Genomic DNA, 19662 nt, shown 5'->3' on the forward strand with positions numbered 1-19662 from the left:
GTGTATAGACGTTGAAATGTGGAGTTAGTCGCAAAGTGATTGAAGGTAGTTTAGCGCTTGGCATAGGCCAAAAGGAGGGTTTGTTAGAACTGATATAATATTATTTCGTCCTCATTGTATATGTTGGCCTATGCCCAGTCGCTTTGCGAGGAAATCCATATTACAAGGTCGTGACCTTAAGTGAATCAAGCCTCCATTTTAGGTTAGAGCCGCCATTTTAGTTTATTGTACAAAGTCACCCTGTGGCCTAAAATGGACGTCTTGTGTTCTCTTGTTTTTGCTTTAACCTCTTCAACCTCTGGAGGAGAGTTAATGTCCAACCTGCCTTCAGGCTACATGTTAGGGTCATGTAGACCTTGTCGTTTGTTGACCTCGGGATCAGGGGATTACTTGAATTGGCGATGTTAACCTACAAGTATACAAGAACAATAACGCTATCTAGACACGACATGCGAAACATTTGTTTGGTCTGTATTAAAGCAATGTGTAAAAAGTGTAAAGTTAAACTTAGAGAATAATAGTGTTTGTTAGTAAATGTATTAAAAAGTAAACCACATGCACGAGATATGTAAATTAGGAACAAACCTGTCGTGACCCTAGCCCAGTACATGATTAACTTGTAAGAGGCTGGACATCGTTATAACGAAACTGCATAAATATGCTGATGTCCAGCTAGCAAATCCTGTTCACTGCTCACATTGAACCCTGCTGGTGGTCTCTGTGATGTACTGATGGCCAAATAGCTATTTATGTACTTTGTTTGTAAACTGTACAGAATTGCAATAAAGATTCTGGGAATCTTTACAAGCCTGTGTCGGTGTATTTCTCTTTGCATGGCGTAAAAGCCTTAATATTGTATTTTCTGATTCCACACCCTCACGGGGACAAGGACTCCCTTTCCAGAGTGGAACTCCCGGGCCAAACTACCTTGTCTGCATATATGTATGTGGAAAAGACTTTAATATCTCCTCCAACAACTATATTCTACAAATATCCTTTTCTACATGTATTGGGCTACAAGCAATGTTTAACGCAGCCTGAACGCCATGGTCAGCGAAAGACACTGTTATTTTTTATCCCTGTGACGTGTATAAGATAGGAAACTTGCATGGAGGAAAGGGAACCACTACGGAGAGGTGAACCTCTGCATCATTGATGTCCTAGAGGGGCAGAGCCATGCTTGGCCATTGAGTCAGTGGCTGCGAGGAAGGTGAGCAATTCATGAACCGAACGTCTGAGGGTTGCCATTCTACCCACCTGAGGAGCCGAGGTCGGAGAAGGAGCAGATACAGGATGCCCATGTCTCATCCGGTGGCGCGACCATGAACGAACGGTGGTGGACCAGTAGGCCGGTGTTGGATGCCGAGACCAAATCATATGAGTGAGCCCGAGTCCCTGAGCATCCCACACATCAGACCATAGCCACAGAGACAAGTAGCCACAGGGAAAGCCGATGAGGTTCCGGGTGTCTGAGAAACCCAACAGAGAGCATACCGTTGCAAAGTCTGAGTATTGTGATTAACAGCTGGGAAAGCTATCAAAGTTACAGGAGCCTGTGACACCCGAGTGTGCAGATACCCTTTGAAAGGGGGATTGATAAACATATTAACATTGTTAATAACAGCTGGGAAAGCTATCAAGGATAAAGGAGCCTGAGAAACCCTATAAAAGGGGGACTGAGGAAGAGAGATGGACTCTTTGAATTATGGGTGAGAAAGCAACAGAAGGTACAGAACTCTGAAAGGACATGGTGGACAGCCGCCCTATGTGAAAGAACTTGGGTGAAAGAAAATAACTTGTATGAGTCACAAAGGACTTTGGAGAAAACCCAACGCCTCAAAGGGGGAAGTGTTTTTTTGTTTGTTTACAAGAAATCCTGGAGGAATGGAAATGTTAGTAAGAGAGCTAGTTTTCTTTATTAACATGAGAGTGAAACCCATACCTTGAAACAAAGACTCAGAAGAATATCCTGTTGTGAAAAAGGGAACTTTGAAACCCAAGAATAAACCAAGTATAAACAGATGCCCTGCTGAGGCAATTGTACAAAGCCTCCCATTTCCCTTTTAGTTAGAGATGTTTTAAGTGTTAGGGTCAGTTATTTGGCTAGGATTCTGACCCAAGAACTTTGTTTTGGACTTTAAAGTACACCCTTATTTTTTGTTTTACTAGGTAGGGAACTTCCCTCATAGTGAGAGGGGTAGTTAGCCATTTTGGCTCTTTAATTTTAATAAAACTTCTTGAAAATGACCTCTGATCGTCCGAGTCCTTCTTCTGGTTCACCACAATGTGCAATTGAATTCGCTCCAGTGCAACTGTCTTTGCACTAGAACTAATGCAATTGCTCCTGTTCAAATTGCCATTACAGTCGGCAGACGTACAGTAAAGTTGCCCCTGGAATATAGCATTTGAGAATTTGCTATACGCATGCTGGGCTAGGTCGATGCAGACAGGAAATAGTCAAACTAGCCATTATGAAGTGTGCACAGTCTGTTATGGACAGCCCATGAAAGGCAAAGCATGCAGCAGAAATCTGCCAAGGCTTCTTGAGCTTCTGTACCAGTCGTACCCCAGCATTTTTGATGGATCTGGTAATTAGTTACAAATGTCATGTCTGGAATTAATCACCACACGTATACAAATACCTCTTTCAAATCAGAAGAAATAAAGCACAAATTCATCAGCTGCATCGTTAAAAAAAAGAATTGACTTTCTTGAAAATGTGAGAACCCATAGACGTTGCTTCCTCCAACAGAACACATGGGTTTCTACTTTGTCTTGCCAAGTGATAACTTTCCCACAACATGTCATAATATATTCTGGGCCAAATTGATGGGTAGTTATTAAAATGAAGCTTCAATATGATGGCAACCTTAAGCTGGCGGCAGCTGTTTTTCATCCAGGGTCAAACATTGCCCCCTCTCCGACCTCCCACTGGCAGGATATGATGTCACATCATAGAGAGGGGCCACTCCGAGCAAACGATTTCAAAAGTTCACCAAACAGAAGTTCTGAGCTATCCCGGCAGACATATCGCTGTTTTTGCGACTAACTCTTAATTAATAAAGTGTACCTTTTTACAGCCAGCATTTGCTTGTTGAACTAATTTAGTTTGCTGTACTGATGGTGAGGAAGTGTGCAGCTCTCTGGGAAGATTCATTTACATGTGCGCCAAGCAGTTTCATAAGACTTCCAGGATTAAAGGTTGAGCGGATGGCAGATCAGATGCAAAAACTCTTCTGCTTCACTAACAAACATAAATAGCTCAAAATCCTGCAAACCCAGCGTCCCCACCGCAAGAATGGTAGATGAAATTGCACAAGCTCTCAATATAAACTTCGTCCTTATACATCCCAAAGAAAGATATTGGGCCTCATTACACGGATGGCGGTGAATAGCGCCTTGGTCCATGCCGGTAAAATACTGGCACCGCCTTGGTGGAAAGGAGACTTACTGCCCTATTCCAAGGTTGGCGGGGTGGTAATTACCCCTTCCACCATTGCCCTTCCCCATTCCCATTTTTGCCCCATAGGGCTCTATGGGAATGGGGAAGGCGCTAATTACGGCACCGCAAATTGCGGTACCGTAATTAGCTCCCTGGTCCCTTTGCGGGTTGGTTTTTTAACGCCTGCAAAAAGCAGGCGTTAAATTCCCCAACCCGCAAAGGGACCTCGTAGTAAGGCGGTAAGGATTTACCGGTACCAGTAAAATACCGGTTCCGGTAAACCCTTACCGCCATCCGTGTAATGAGGCCCATTATCTAATGCAAATGTTTATTCTTTTAGTGCATCCTGAGTTCAGAGGTGGAGATACCATCTTTACAAAAGCTGAAGAACAAAAAAAATAACAACTTTTAGAAGTATGCTGTCTGAAAATGTGTTTAATACTTAGGGCCTCATTACACGGATGGCGGTGGACCAAGGTGCTATTAGCTATTAGCACCTTGGTCCATGCCTGTAAAATACCGGCACTGCCTTGGTGGAAAACGGAATTACCGCCCTATTCCAAGGTTGGTGGGGCGGTAATTCCCTCTTCCCCCATTGCCCTTCCCCATTCCCATTTTTGCCCTATAGGGCATAATGGGAATGGGGAAGGTGCTAATTATGGCATCGCAAATTGCGGTACCGTAATTAGCTCCCTGGTCCCTTTGATTGTTGGTTTTTAACGCCTGCAAAAAGCAAGCGTTAAATTCCCCAACCCGCAAAGGGACCTCGTAGTAAGGCGGTAAGGGTTTACCGGTACCCTGTAAAATACCGGTACCGGTAAACCCTTATCGCCTACCGTGTAATGAGGCCCTTAATGTTTGTAACCATTGACGCCTTCAACGTACGAACACTTGGAGCTCTGCTTGATGAACATCTGACACATTTCCATATTGCCTGGTTGCTTTATAATGTGACTTGGTGCTTTGCAATGCAGATTTACGGAGCAGTTTAATATTCTTCAGAGAAAGTTTCACTCATATGGTTTAATGGTGATCCTCCATAATAATCATAAAAGTTATCGGTTTTATATTTTACACTGTAAACTAAACTGTCGATTTGCTCAGCCAGTGCAACATCATTTAAGAGAGATATCTTTCACACAAAAGTGAAATAAATTATTACAGATGCTAATTTCTCATAGATTCTACATAGAGTATATCCACTGTACTGAATTTAGGTGCATATTTGAGTGTAGCCACTGTATTAAACGTAGTTTCATATCTGAGTATAGCCCCTGTATTGAATTTAGCAGCATATTCGAGTATAGCTACTATACTGAACTTGCGCGCTTCTTTGAGAATAGCCACTATATTAATTGGAGGTGCATTTTTTAGAATAGCCACAGTACTGAATTTAGGTGCATGTTCAACTATAGCCACAGTACTGAATTTAGGTGCATGTTCAACTATAGCCACTATATTGAATTAAGGTGCTTTTCTAAGCATAGTCATTATATACTGCATTCGGCCGACTAACCGTACTAAAAACTTTCTAATAGTCTGCATACCCACCCTCCAAATCTGAGCAAGCCAGACACATGCCTCCGCCACAACAACACCAGAAACTAAAGACACTGAACTGACAGTCTACAACACCCAACAGGACACTAAGCCACATGTACATTAACCGCCCATATAGAACCTGCACCAAACAAACCAGCACCCAGTGACAGGTTTTTCCGAACTGAAGCTACCGACAGCACATCCAAGCTCTCTTGCGCTTTTCCCTCTCAATAACAATAACTGACCTCCCTAACCTCCTTCCTTTTCAGATCCGCCCAAGCGCCTGGAGACCATGGAAATGGCAGCGGTGCGCAGTGTAAATCACAATAACATAACATATGTGTATGCTTACAAACATCGTCATTTAAATCAAGAGCTCTGTTGTTACAGAAACAACGCTTGAAAATATTTCTGCACATGGCGTGCACCGGCATCAGGATACTGATGCTGGAGAGCCCAGACATGCACTATGCTTTTGTCATGGAGTTTGATGAAAGGGGGATCTGATTAGCAGGCCAGCTGTTCTGAGATGGATTGTCTGTATCATTTCTTTTTATAAATAACAATAAGAACATTCTAGGGCTTCTCTACCCTTGCCAGACAGCAATCCTTCGAACTTACTGAGTTACACTCACTTCATTTTCAGAACATATCCCCAGTGGCGGATCCAGGATTTTACAAATGGTACTTGATCATTTAAGGGTTTAGCAAAGGGCATGTAAGTCTAGAATATAGATTTTTAAAGTATGAAGACAAATCGCAGACATGACACACCTGACACAATGTGCATGGGCGAATTCACCCTCGTGTAGAGGCCATGCATACATGAATCTTATAGGGTTGCTGTCACTTCCTGCCCCCTAAAACCTTTTCTGCTTTATGGCTGCCCACATTCACCTGCTTACACATGCAAGCCATGTCTCTATCACTTAGGACAGCTGGCCTGGCACTCCCAGATTATATACCTTGGGTTTTTGTAGCTTCTTTATTTATTATAGCTGGTACCTATAGCTGGTACCTATAAAACGCTACCTGCACATTTATGGCCCCCACATTTCAAGGGTGTCATTTTTCACGACCTGAGTGAAGACACGAGCAGGGGAGGAAACGACTGTCCATCTTGTGACTATTTAGTATCCCTAAGCACTTTCCTGTTATACTGTCTGCATAAAAATGGCTACAGAAATACCACGGGACTAGAATTACAAAGGCTTGCATGTATATTTTTAAAACTGTCTTGGAAGCAAGTCATTTGACTTTCAAGTGGGGGTCATTTGAGACCTTTGAAAACCTCGAGCCGACGATTGTATGTGCACGACAGGAGACATTGTTGGCTCTTGCACAATAAATGTAAGCATTCTCTTCTGCCAACTAGTGTTGGAGGGGGAGGCTGGTGCAAAGGTTTCTCGCGCTGGGATGGAGTCCACCGCAGCACCAGGTTAAAGATGAGTGCAGAAAACTACTGCCTCCAAGTCATTATCATGGTGAATCAGGGATCGAAATACCGGGGAGCCATTTGGCTACCACTTGTAGCTTTTGAGAGCTTCCTCTCCAAGTTCAAGTACTATGTGACTTCCTGAAGTTATGACTGGTGATCACCTGTGTGCGTAGCTCAACCTCAGGATGGGTGCACTGGCTGCAGCCTAAACACCATGAGATCATTGACCAATACCATGGTCAGGTCTTCAGTCTTTGTATCGGGCAGGCCTTTGAAGGGTGGCGTATCTGTGGGTTATTCTCCCTTCTCTCGGCCGTTAAAATAGAGGGATGGAAATAACGGTGAGCTGACAGCTACTATGCTCCTGCCTGCAGCTCAGAAGAGCCTGATTCACTTACCACAGACACATGTGCACACGTGACATTACACATCTTGGTCATTTCAGGTTACCATACATATGCATCCTCATCACATTTCTAATTGTGGTTTATTTTTTAACTATCCAGAATAATTTAATATGGGTACAGTTACAAGTCGCTCTATACTTTCAGATACATTTTTTTTTAAATGTGTTTACATTTTTGATAGAAACGCTGAAACCCTCTTAAGATTTGTAAATATTAGAGAAGTGAGGTAAAACGCAATGTAGGGATGCAATCTCTGTGGAAAAAAACGTTGTTCGCATAGAAAGTGCTTTATTTCTGGTGGGCGCCGAGCAATCCTCCTGAAAGCTGTGACGTACGACGAGTATTTGCAGATATCCTATCCCCTGTTAGTTGTCATCTAGCGAGGCTGCACGTGCTCTCCAAAAGAAAGGTGGAAGAGGAGACTGGCAATACTCGTTCACGTGACATCCTGCGAGGCAAGCTCTAGCCAAATACTATTGAGGCGACGCAGCCAAGAGGAGGGGGAGGGTTGGAATAGGTGCTACTGGCCCATACCCAAATTATGGGCCCCATACAATCTCCAAGGAGACAAACAAGGGCCTGAGACGGTGACACCTGCTATAACTTCACCCTCCCCACCCCCGCCACAGGGCTGTCATGCCAATACAATATGGCTGAATCTCAAGAACAGAAGAACAAAAAGGAAGCCGTTGGAGGACATGCTCAGAACAATGCAGCGACCATTGCCCTGGTAGAATGGCAGCTAAGGGAGACACTGGGCATGGAGGTAGACTATTGGGAGAGAAAATGCATGATGTGTAATAATGGTTAAGGCCCTCTGCTGACCCATTGTTTATAATGGCTCACCAATATTCTAAAATGTCTATGCCTTTTGCTGTTGTATCCGTCACTTCAACAAACAGGAAAAGGTTGTAGTGCAGTATTTCATTGACAAGGCTAAAAGGCTGTACTCATGAAAACTCCACCATTGTTTAGACAATCATGATAGCCTTCTGCTTTCTGAAATATTTACCAAGAGCTCAGACAATTGTTTCCTCAGATTTGATCTCATCAAAGAGCCACAAGTCTCTACCTCGTTTTGTTGTTGGTCTTTATGTTGGCAAGAGACTTCATGATAACATCAAGCAGAGGTGTCTAACAATTCCAAGGACCCGAGGCCATGACTACTAATAGCCCAATTTCCAACGAAAAGCTCAAAAGGAAATGCCATCAATGCCGTTGCATCCTGTCCTCACCAGTTATTCCCTAACAACCTGACATTAGTACCCGGCGCGCGCTGTACAACGGTAATACTACGTGTGGATTGGCTCTTTTCCGAGCCATACCACACGGTATTCCCGTGTACGTTAGTGCGTCCCGTGCGTGCCGGGTACTCTGTTCCCGGCGAGGGGTGTAAATAAGTTGAAAAACACAAAAGAAGTAGTACTACTAACGGGAGAGGCTCAACCCAATTTTGTCATTGAATGAGGCAAAACACTTTGGTTGTGTCGGGGAACCTTTTCCAATTTTACTAATGGAATATATCCCAAAGTTAGTAGCCCATGAAATTGTTAAGGAAGAAAAACACACACATAGGCATCGTCATTGCATCGTGAATATAATGAATTGTATTAAGACAAAATACATTTCTCTTATAAACACTTGCATATAAAACAAAATTCGAGACTACAGACAGAAACATATATTATAGTGATCGTCATTGGAATAGACAGAAATTGTATAAGAAAAAAGAGAAATATAAGGCCTCTCTTGATATCAAGCCTTTCAGAGGGATGGCTGTTTCTAGTTTCTTGGAAGAGCACACTAGAATTACTTGGAACATGGATGTCTAATGGCCCTAAAACAAATTGGGTGGAAAGAACCTTTGTCCCCAGCTCGGAAAGAGTTGCACTGGGTACTAGTGTCAGACAGGGTTTTGTTTAAGTTACTGACCCTAGGTCACAAATCTGTATTTGGGACTTCCGCCCACCCCCAGTACCTTAAAGAAAGGTTGGCTATTTACCAACCAACTAGAGACCTCTGATCAGCTAAGGCCTGCCTCCTTAGAGTGGATCGTGTTCAAAAAGCCCGGGAAGCAGTCGCTCTTTTACGGTCCTGGCAGCACGGGCTTGGAATGAATTGCCCGAATCACTCCGAAAGGAGGAAAAGCATCTTGCCTTCAGGAAATCCTTAAAACAAGACTATGTAAATACATTGGGCCTCATTACGACCCTGGCGGAGGACCATGGTGCAATTTGCACCATGGTCCATGGCGCAAAGCTGCCAACTCCGCCATGGGGGTTGGCGGACTTACCGCCCCATTCCGAGGTTGGCGGGGCGGTAAGTCCCCAATCCCCATTTACCCTTCCCCATTCCCATTTTTGCCCCATAGGGTATAATGGGAGTGGGGAAGGCGTTAATTACGCCACCGTAAATTACGGTGGCGTAATTAACAACAAGTCCCGTAGCGCCATGGATTTTTCCGCCTGCGAAAAGCAGGCGAAAAAATCACCATGGCGCTACGGGAACTCGTAGTCTGGCGGAAAGGTACGCCATGCTTTACGCCGGCGTAAAACCCTTTCCACCAGGGTCGTAATGAGGGCCATTGAGTCTCCAGATGCCCCTGTACTGCTCTGCCTATCTGCTCAGCGCCTGGACGCCTTAGGGCTTTGGCGCAAGACAAATAAAATAACATAACAAGATGAGCTTGGGAAACCTTTGAAATGTGGGGGCCATAAATGTTCAGGTAGCGTTTTATAAGTACCAGCTAAAAAAAACAAGTACATAATCTGCAAGTGCCAGGCCAGCTGTCAGAAGTGATAAAGACAAGGTTTGGATGTGTAAGCAGGTGAACATGGAGAGCCATAAAGCAGAAAAGGTTATAGGGGGCAGGAAGTGACAACAACCCTAAAATAATTCATGTATGCATGGCCTCTACACAAGGGTGATTTCACCCGTGCAAACTGTGTCAGATGTGTCATATGACAGACAGGCATAGCAGAGCAAAAGGGAGAAAGGATACCACCATCTTGATTTTCTGGGGGCTTTTCTTCCCTTCCCGTCTACCACATTTCCTGCAAAGCACTTTGGGCATGATGCAAAAAGGCACAAGTCACTTGTTACCGTAACAAGAACCTTAAAATTGCCTTCCTTTTATCAATTCCCTGTGCCTTGTTGGAAGGAGTCTCCCCTTTTTTCTCTGATTCTCTGATTGATTTTGGACCTCCAGGAATTCAAAAAGAATTAATTTGGCCCTCTGTTGAAAGAATTGATCTATCCAAAGTCCTCAGCCAGTGAGGTAAAGAAGGTGTTCTGGTACACTGATACCATGACCTAGCTGAAGGTGAAGAACTCCTGCAGGTGTCTGCCAACCTCCCCATGGTTAGGAGAACAAGGAAAAGGATTCATCTTGTCCCTGAGCCCATGGAATGGGTCTCATAGTAATTGAAGAATAAAAGCAGCTGCATTCTACTAGGTCAAACTGCTGTCGAACCATTGTTGATCTTGTTTGCAAGCAATCAAACCAATGAAACCTGGGGTGCTGCCTTTGCCACTTCTTTGTACCTCTTCAAACCGCTGTTGCTGCTTCTTTAACCAGTTCACCACCTCACTGTGCCAGCTGAGCATGTCAATTACCATGGCTTGAACAAGAGGCTTGCCACTGTCGAAGCCTTTGAATCGCCACATCTGGAATCACACCCTGAACCACTAGCATTTTCATCTTCGACCCCTATTCAAATGCTGAACCAACCCTTGTGGCCTCCTTGACCCGCATCCTTCGAATGCCACATTGAATCACAGCAAGCTTCCTCTCAAACCTGACTTGATGCCTGCTCCCTGGCTGGATCACTGCAACTCTGATCAAGGTACTATTGGAAGTACCTAGGCGCCCTAGTCAATGTGTTGGGTGCCTAGAGACTGGTGAAGCTCCCTGTTGCATCTTTTTCGGAAAGACATAGCCTTTGTTTATTAGCTTTTCTTCGCTGTTAAGTATCCAGAGTGCTTGCATCATTACAGTCTCTGTTTCATTGTCTTCCTTTGCAGGGGTGGGTGATGGCATGCATTTCCATGCATAGGTGAGAGAGACACTGTGTATGTAGCTTATATGTCACAAATCATTCTATATTGAAATAAGGAGCTGGGAGTTTACCGCACACCTCCCGTGATCAAGTTCCTACCTCTCCTCGCTTTCCCTTTTGTTCTATTTATTTTATTTACTTACAGCATTTATAATACGTCCAAACCCTGGTTTGTCAAGACGTAATGTATTCTCCCCCCTTTTTTGTCCAATAGGCTGTTTCTTTCTAGCTAGTTTAAAGATACAATAATCAGACACATACATGCGTACACGCACACCACCAACCCACACTCTTGTGATGCATACTAAATTTGATTGGCGAGACAATTTCTTATACATTGCACTAAACTCTTTGGCCACACAGATCAACTAAGTGTTTGCTAGATCCATGAGAAGACCAAAACCACAACATAGACTTCTTCAAACAGATGTTCCACTCATGCTGATGCCATGCTTTTTTTGCTATTTGTGGCAGGTCGGATTGCATACCTTAAATTCCATTAATACAGGGCAACCTTTGGCAATCAAAATGTTTGAAATACAACTCCCATCAGCCCTGGCCAGCATGGCCAATGATGAATGATCACGGAAGTAACAGTCCAAAACATCTGAAAAGCTGCAGATTGCAGCTCCCTGCGTTAGAATCATTGGTGCTGAATCGAATACGAATTCCCTTTTCATGTTGTAATACTAATGTTGCCCAATACTTTGCATTCTCAGTTGATGGCACATTTAAAGAAATTCGATTTACATTACCATCATGCTGAAAAGAAAGAGACATCAGTACTCCCGAAAAGCAAATCAGTCGCGTGTTCCAAGATGTACATGGATTTCACCCTAAATTATAAGAATTTCAAGATGTTTTACAATAGATCATACAATCCAAAATAAGCGTAAAGCAGTCTCTACCTCTTGGTCTCCTCTGTGGTGGTGGTGGTCTTGTTTCCCGGGGTCCAGGACTGCCTGTGGAAGACAGGTGAACAATGAAACCTTTGAGGACAGCGCATTGCCAAAGATGCCATTTATCTCCTATGTAAGTGATGCACAAAATGGCTGCTGTCCGCCTCTGATGATGATCACTTAAATGAAAAGGGCCGCACTCCAGTGATTGCATTTGCCCGCGGAATATGAAAGATTGAACACATGTCTCACGGTGGGGACACTAGGTCAGGTGTTGCACATCAGATGAATTCAGGAAAGATTTTGGAGGCTGCACCCAGAATACGGTCCCTTTGATTTTCAGGTTTCCACAGTGCAGTCACGTTTTCAGTGTGTAGAGCACACGCATGATCAGATTGTTAAGATTATGCAGAGCAGCTGGCCGCCTTCCTTTGGAATTCAGAACAGCGCTGGCTCTTTTGTCTCAGTGGCAGTTGTTTTAATGTAACTTAAAGGCCTAAATTATTCAAATGTTGCTTCAGGACAACGAGGCAACGCAGGTAAATATCTGTTCATGTAAAATGGTTACAGGGCTGTTCCGAAACGCCGGAACAGCCAGCAAAATGGGGGAGGGAGGGAGTTTAGTCAGTCAACAGTGGGAGAATCATTGCTCTGAGGTATGGGATAGGTCGAGTCTCGCGTTCGTTGGTTTTGTTCCTTGTGCAGGACATTTGAAGTCTTCTTAGCAACAGATTAGGTTTTGATATCTGTCCACGCATATGCATATCATCCTCAGCCCATTTTCCACAATCCGACCGCCTGCGGTCTCTTGGCTGACATGTTACAGAGATGTTCCTACCTGCCGCTTCGTCTTTCCCAAAAAGCCTGGCAGGCTCAAGAGGAATTTGGTGGATGTTCCTTCCGGTTACCTACCGTCTGCAGTCGCTACCATTTCTGCAGGCGGTAACCCGAGGGTCTACCCATAATTATAACTTTACCGCTGGTACCGCCATAATATTGATGGATTTGCATGCAGTATTTCTGAACATACTTTTTAGCACTTAAAAACATCTAATTTCCATCTCAGTTTTAAGGATGGAAATGGATTGGGAGAGCGGATCCTAAAGTTGGCCTATCCTGTACAATAATACACATCAGGGTCGGTAGTGACCCTCTTGTACATTTTATTGTAAAGGGGGTCAGAAAATGGACAAGCGAGAGGCCAACATGTTCACCCCCTTTGGTCGTCTCCATACTGATTTCTTCTCTGAAGTATCAGGGATGTGCTAGCATTATTTAAAGAATCCAAAATCAACAGCAATGTTTTCCTTTTTTTGCTTCCTCGACTGTTATGTGGTATTTGAATTCATAATCGTGCACTACATATTCCAGAGCTAGACTGCATGCAGTAAATACCACATGAGTTATAATTAGCTGGGTGGCAAAACAGGCAGCATTTGAAATGCGTCCTATTCTTTACTGGTACTGCCACCCATAATGAGGGCTTAGGGGGTGCATAGGATATGTGGGCAGCTATTGCTAAACTGCAGCAATGAGTGTGGAAAACTCCCAAACAATCAAGGCCACCTTGCGAGTTCAGAATGTTTTGGGGGAAAAGAGCAGAGTAGGTATGTCAACACCTGATAAGAAAAACATGGCTAACGCCATTCACCAGTATCTTAGTGTCACAGCTGAATCTATGTGTTCACTGCGCCGCCTGTAATTCCGGCCGACAAAAATGTCGACTGCAATTACAGCGCGGCGCAGTGATCAGATAAATCCCTTCTGCCCGCCTGCGCCTGTCGCGGCCCTCAATCGCCCCCACTTGCCTTTACTGCGGCGCACTCCTGTGTGGGCCACCGACATCCTTGTACCCCTACAGTGTCAGGTCCTCCCACTTACGTGGGGCGGGGCTCACGCCACAGGGTCCTTTCTAAAAAGATTTTTTTTTAATATCTTATCCGCCGCTTACCATAATGGTAAACGGGGGCACCCCTGCATACCCTGAGCCCTGTTAGCGCATCCAAGGAGAGCGGGGGACACCCCTGCAACCCCCACTATGCTTGGGCGCAGTGATGGGGGTCGGGATTTTCATACCGCGCTCCGCACCAATTTTAATAATGTCGCCACAATCGTGGCGACATTATGGTACGATCCCTCACAGCTCATTGTAGCAAGACTATATTAGGAAAGCAAGATGGTGTACAATCGGCCCTACCTGTCATCTAACATTAACTGGGATCTTGGAAGAAAGGAGATCAAGGTAAACCCAACTCACATTGAGGCATCGCCACCAGTAAAGGATCTGGGGTAAGAATGCCAAACAGCTGATGGAAAATGGTAAAAAGCTCTGGTAATTGAGTGCATCTGCTGGACTCAAGCTATAATGCTAAGCCCGCCAGGTGTCAAAGAAACCGTATAGTGCTGCCTAAATGGGTGACAGAGGTATTAACCGTAGGGTGAAGGACAATTATGCCAGAGCCCATAGGGGATCTAATCCCATAGGGCAGGAAAGGAGGTTGTGAAAGCAAACACCCTCAAGTCCTCATCGCCTATAGATAATAAAAATGCAAACCCCATGCATTGGTCATTCAAGAAGGATTGTCCTCTGAAAGTGGTAGTCAGCAGCCCCACTCTAGGGTTTGCTTGCCCTCCCCTTTTCTATAAGAAGCCCTTAATAAGCGGCCGCCCCTACTGAGGGCTTGTTCAACATCTCAACCTGCATCTCAGGGAGTGAAGGGCATTGTCACTGGCCAGACAAGTTGGTGGCCCTCCAGATATTTTGGCCTACAATTCCCATGATTCATAACCATTGATTATGCTGGGTTGGGTAGTGTAATCGAATTGTTGAGCACTCTATATTTAGATTTGTCTACATTTATATAGTTCACACCCACTTGCCACAGACTAGCTGAACCCAGAAACTACTCCATTCCTTCACTGCAGGAGAACTTCCAGGGCCTTCTCTGCTCACCTTCATCAGTCTTTCCTAAGCTCTTTCGTCTGAATTGTTCAGATTTATTTCTTCCTGTCTTCCCTGTCCAATCCATCGCAATCACATTGCACCCCACATGTCCAACCCTGGCCTCAACAACTAAAGCTTAAACACATCTGTCTGGTGTTCTCTTACACCATGTCAGCTTCATTCATGATCAGGTGTGGGGAAGAGGCTCGGTTTTCTAGTCATTCCCTCGCTATGCATGGAGTTTTCTTACATACATGTGTCAGGTTAGGACAGGTGGGATAGGTTTGTGCCAGCCTTGGTCCATGAACATCCATTCACCAGTTTGCTCTGTGTGAGGTGACATGCATCCGCCATGCAGGCAGTAGGGTTGATTTAAAAGAAAAAACAGCTGGAAACTGCTGAGTGGCATTGGGTCGGCATCATTTGGCAGCATTGGCATCGAGTTTGTTCTAGCAGTGTCATTGGTGCGGAAGTATGATATATTGTTAGGCTGAACATTTGCACAACAAAAAAGCCAAACCTATTGGCTTGGACAGTGCTGATGTTTTCTGTGATTGAAAAAAAATTGTTAACTGGATTTTCATAAATGCAGGATGCTCTTTGAGCATCTATTAGACCAATGAAAACACATAAGGCGATGTTGATACCTTTTTGTCTCCTTGGTGGTGGTTGTGGTGGTGGTAGAATTAGAATTCCATGTTTTCCTGTCAAGGCAAAACAAAAAAGTCAACTTGAACATGAAATGGCAACCAAGACATTTCTACAGCGAGAAGTCCACAACTGGATGATACATAGATAATTTTAAACAAGGACTTCCCCCTGATGGGTGCCAAAAGGACCCGCGGCCCACTCCAGTAGTAGATCATGGGCTTCTTTGACCCCAGATCTTAAAAGGGTATTTTCCCCTGAAAGAAAGGGGGTACTTTGGTATGGGACCAAAGATCGCTCATTGACCTCGCCCTGTGAGCGAATGATGGGTTACAGTCAGGGATGGCGCCACCCTGGCAGGGGCCCTCCTGCACTCCACCAAATAAGGATATATATTGAGATAATGAAAAGAATTCAGCTCACTGATCATTAAGGTCCAGCAGGCCTGCTGAGGCAAACACAACTAGAGTAATGATGTTTTTCTGGCAGTCCCAAATAGCTTGATTTTGCCCAAAATATTTAGTTATCTGTAAGTGCTAAGGGTGTCTATGTTCTTCCTGAATTTCCATAAGGAAACATTGTCTCTCCGCCCACCGCAGGTTCATTAGTGGCTCTTACAAATGGTGTTATTGGGTTTAGGAAAGGTTTCTGTATCATGTTCTATTCTTGCAGATGTTCCTGTTATTACTATAGCAATAATCCTGCATTCTGTGGGCTTCGCGAGGGCATTAATGCTGGGTCCCGTTGCCGTTAGCGGCCGGTCAAGCCTGCAGAACATGCTATTATTGCTATTAGCACCGCGAGGCAAACCCTCGAGGTGCTAATAGCAATGAAAAAAAAACGGCTGCAGTGCTTTGTTCGCAGCAGCAGCCGGGGAGAGTCGGGGTTGCCATGGAAATGGAAGGTGGGGCTCTGCTCGGATCCCCTCTTCTATTTCCATGGCTTACCAGGAAGCCAAGGTGACGTGCAGTGGGGGAACCAAGGAGAAGGAGCCCATTTAGGGTAGGGGTGCCGGTGGAGAGCGGGTGTGCAGAGCACTTGGGTTGCTCCGAACTCGCGTTTGCATCGGTAGATTCAGCCTGGGTTTGGAGCAACCTGATTGGCTCCCACACCTGCCGAAGGTGCTAAAAAAGGAAGAGGAATGCTTACTATTCTATACTATTTCAAATGATCTGTGTTATAAGAAATCCAACAGATTACTATCAAGAACATGCCCCAGTTTCTTTTCTGAATTTTGGTAATTTACTTTAAATTACATGCATACATACGGGCACTTGTATTTCACAATGGAGGATTCAAAATAGTATTTTACCCAAAGATATTTAAAGCATGTGCAAATTAAAGTTCACTATACGTACGTTTTTGGTCCTTCCGGGGAGCTATCCGTCGAAGTTGTACTGTGTGACAAAGAAGGTTTATGACTATTTAGCAAAAAGTAACTTGAAACATGCAGTCCACTTCACTTGCTACTATTGCCAAAATAACAGGAAAATAAGACATAGAAAGAGAAGAAGGTTTCTGGAAGGAAGGAAGGAAGGAAGGAAGGAAGGAAGGAAGGAAGGAAGGAAGGAAGGAAGGAAGGAAGGAAGGAAGGAAGGAAGGAAGGAAGGAAGGAAGGAAGGAAGGAAGGAAGGAAGGAAGGAAGGAAGGAAGGAAGGAAGGAAGGAAGGAAGGAAGGAAGGAAGGAAGGAAGGAAGGAAGGAAGGAAGGAAGGAAGGAAGGAAGGAGCGAAAGCAAGAAATCTAGTGGGAGAAAGAAAGTGAGAGAAAGCAAGTGAAAAGAGCAATGTATAGAGATGAATCATAAGAAAGAGTGAGGTGTGGGAGAATGGGAACAAGTAATTGAGCAGGGGTCTACAACCATTTGCTCTGTTGAGGTTTTAGGCCACAACCTTCCTCAGCCCCAGACAACACAATCAAGAGTGAGGGATCATGGAAGTCGTAGTACAAGTCATCCAGAGAGTTGCAGGTTGCAGACCCTTCAGGTGCAATTCGGACAGAGAGGCAAATAAGTGATAGTGGGCTAGAGAGAGAGAGAGAATTATAGAGTAGAATATACCATTTCAGCTAGACCACACAAGCCACAGGGCCACCCAGCGGCTATCCCCGGAAATTCACCTAAAGTTCAGAGCCAGTGAGCAATGCATTGTGGGTGTGCAAACTAGCTCAAAAGCATGCTTTTTTCCACCAGAAAATTCTCTTTGTCTTATAGGGCAGCACTATTGTATGCATACCTTTATTAATTCAAGACATATAGGGCCCGATTCATGGAATTTTTTGCACGGTTCAAAGTGACCTTGCACTGCTGAAAATTGACTTGCACTGCTGACACAAACCCTGATTCATGGAACTGTGTAGAGTGTGTTTTTGCAGTGCAAAGTTCATTTTGTACTGCAAAAATTACTTTGCACTGACTTTGCACTGCAGAAATAGTCTTTTTGTAAGCCTGAAAACAGGCTTTACATTTGTGGTCCAAAAATACAAAATATAATAAAGCGAGACAGTAACATTGGCAAACGCAGTTGATGTAACAATCATCCCCATGTTGGGGGGCATACCTAGCTGGTAATGGCCTGCCATCCCCAGCATGGGGAGCCCCAAGCAAAGTCCAGTGAGGATTCAGGGTTGTTACCGGGCAGGTACACAACCCTGTCAAGGGGGTGATAGCTATTCGAACACCGGGGTTCAGTTAGGGTATGAATAGTTTTACATTTTTCTTTACTGGAGATGGGCTACTCGCATATTGCTCAAGCCCAATCTCTAGAAAAAAAGGAAAACAAGATGGCTGCCACCTTAGTAAGCATAAAAGGGACTGTGTCCCTTTTCTATTTCTATGGCAGATACCGAGGATGGGAAGACAGAAAGCTCTGGTTCAACAAGTAAGTGGGTAGGGAGGGAGGGGTGTGGGAGCATTAAGGGTGTGGGGGCATGGGGAGGCAGTGAGGGGGAGCTAGGGGGCCATTGACACAATCAAGATGGCAACACCTAGGGAAGGGCATCGGGTGGCTGGTGAAATGTGAGCAGTACACTGTCAGTTCTCGCCTGCATTTCCTCCCACCTGATTGGATGAGTACCCTTCCTCGGATGTGAATTGGAGTGGTGAAGAAAGAAAAATAACGTCGGAAAATTTTCAATTTGGGTGGAAAAAAGCAAGAGTAGGAGAAGCGGGAATCGGCCTTGTTGCCCCTTTACTTTCCTGTGGTAAAATGTGTTGCCCATCCATCAACTGGGGCTGTTCAAAAATCCCTGGGCCATTCCACCCTCTAGATTTTGGTACCCCCTATGTCAAGAAAACCCTGAGACTTACTTCCAGGCGCATTAGTCCTTTTACGTTTTACTCGTCCAATCCCCCTTGTCTGTCCTGGGTTCCTTTTCAGCCCTTCTCAGGGACTTGGCCTATTCTGGTGTATGCCAGGTGGCACCATGTCTGTGCTGGACCCTGCTGAAAGCACCCCCCCCTGCCTTTTCCACTCTGTAGCGCTCCCCTGCACGGTTAGATTTTCGCAGAACAAATCGTGACGCACTAAGCCATGAGGAGCCTAAGCTCTTTCTTCAAGAGTAAGTCGCAGGATTCATTTAACAGTATGCCATTCCCCCTCGCACGTTCTGCTTCTGCAGTGTTGCAACCCTTTAATCACACTCAAAGCATTGGAAACACCACTCGTGGTTACAGCATATGGCACAAAACCTCACCGACACGACACGTGGGCGAATGGAAGCACTTACGTGGTAGAAAACCTTTCCAGCGTCGCAGCCTTTCTTCCTGCATCAACCCCAGGTTTGCTTGGAATCCTGTCCAAAAGCAATTTGCATAATTATATAACCTTTCTCAACATCATATGTGTAAAAAACACTGCATTAATTGTCAGGAATGCACATTTTGAAATTCATAACTCAAACACCGCACCGCTGCATAATGTCCCACGGTCCACACAGAAATCATGGCAGAGGAAGGATAAAAGGGTCGGATTGCAGTATTTCCCAAAGACGTCAGCTTCTTCTGTAGTTTGAGTCCATTTGCTAAAGACGCCTTCTCTCCCAGGAGAGGTATTAGGTTTGCATACGATATCACTTACAGATCAATACGTGTACACGACGAGTCAGTGAAAAGGAAAGCGTCCTTGTGGTCCAGAACCTTGACCTCAGACAATTAGATCCGCTCACTGGCCTGCCAATGGCTAGCTAATGGCTGCTTGATTTTACATTAAAGAAGGCATATGATGAATGTGGCTGTCGCACGCTTGGGGGATGATCATTAAGGCCAATATGGCGTCCCCTTCTATAT

At 44.7% G+C, this 19662-nt stretch overlaps 1 protein-coding gene across 29 annotated transcripts in view; it reads right to left on the minus strand.

Annotated features, from left to right (window-relative positions):
* Positions 1-19662, minus strand: part of SCEL (sciellin) — a 500729-nt gene that overhangs the window by 351779 nt on the left and 129288 nt on the right. For 27 of the 29 annotated variants that reach the window (XM_069640234.1, XM_069640237.1, XM_069640230.1 and 24 more), the window contains 4 exons: positions 19104-19169; positions 16737-16775; positions 15378-15434; positions 11796-11849 (listed from right to left, as the gene is read on the minus strand). In XM_069640234.1, the coding sequence (XP_069496335.1) occupies positions 11796-11849; positions 15378-15434; positions 16737-16775; positions 19104-19169 (216 nt within the window). The remainder of the gene's footprint in view (positions 1-11795; positions 11850-15377; positions 15435-16736; positions 16776-19103; positions 19170-19662) is intronic. The other 2 variants (XM_069640219.1, XM_069640210.1) reach the window with 1 other exon arrangement.

This window comes from Ambystoma mexicanum, chromosome 7q, assembly GCF_040938575.1.
Source record: "Ambystoma mexicanum isolate Mex_15411 chromosome 7q, UKY_AmexF1_1, whole genome shotgun sequence".
NCBI lineage: Eukaryota > Metazoa > Chordata > Amphibia > Caudata > Ambystomatidae > Ambystoma > Ambystoma mexicanum.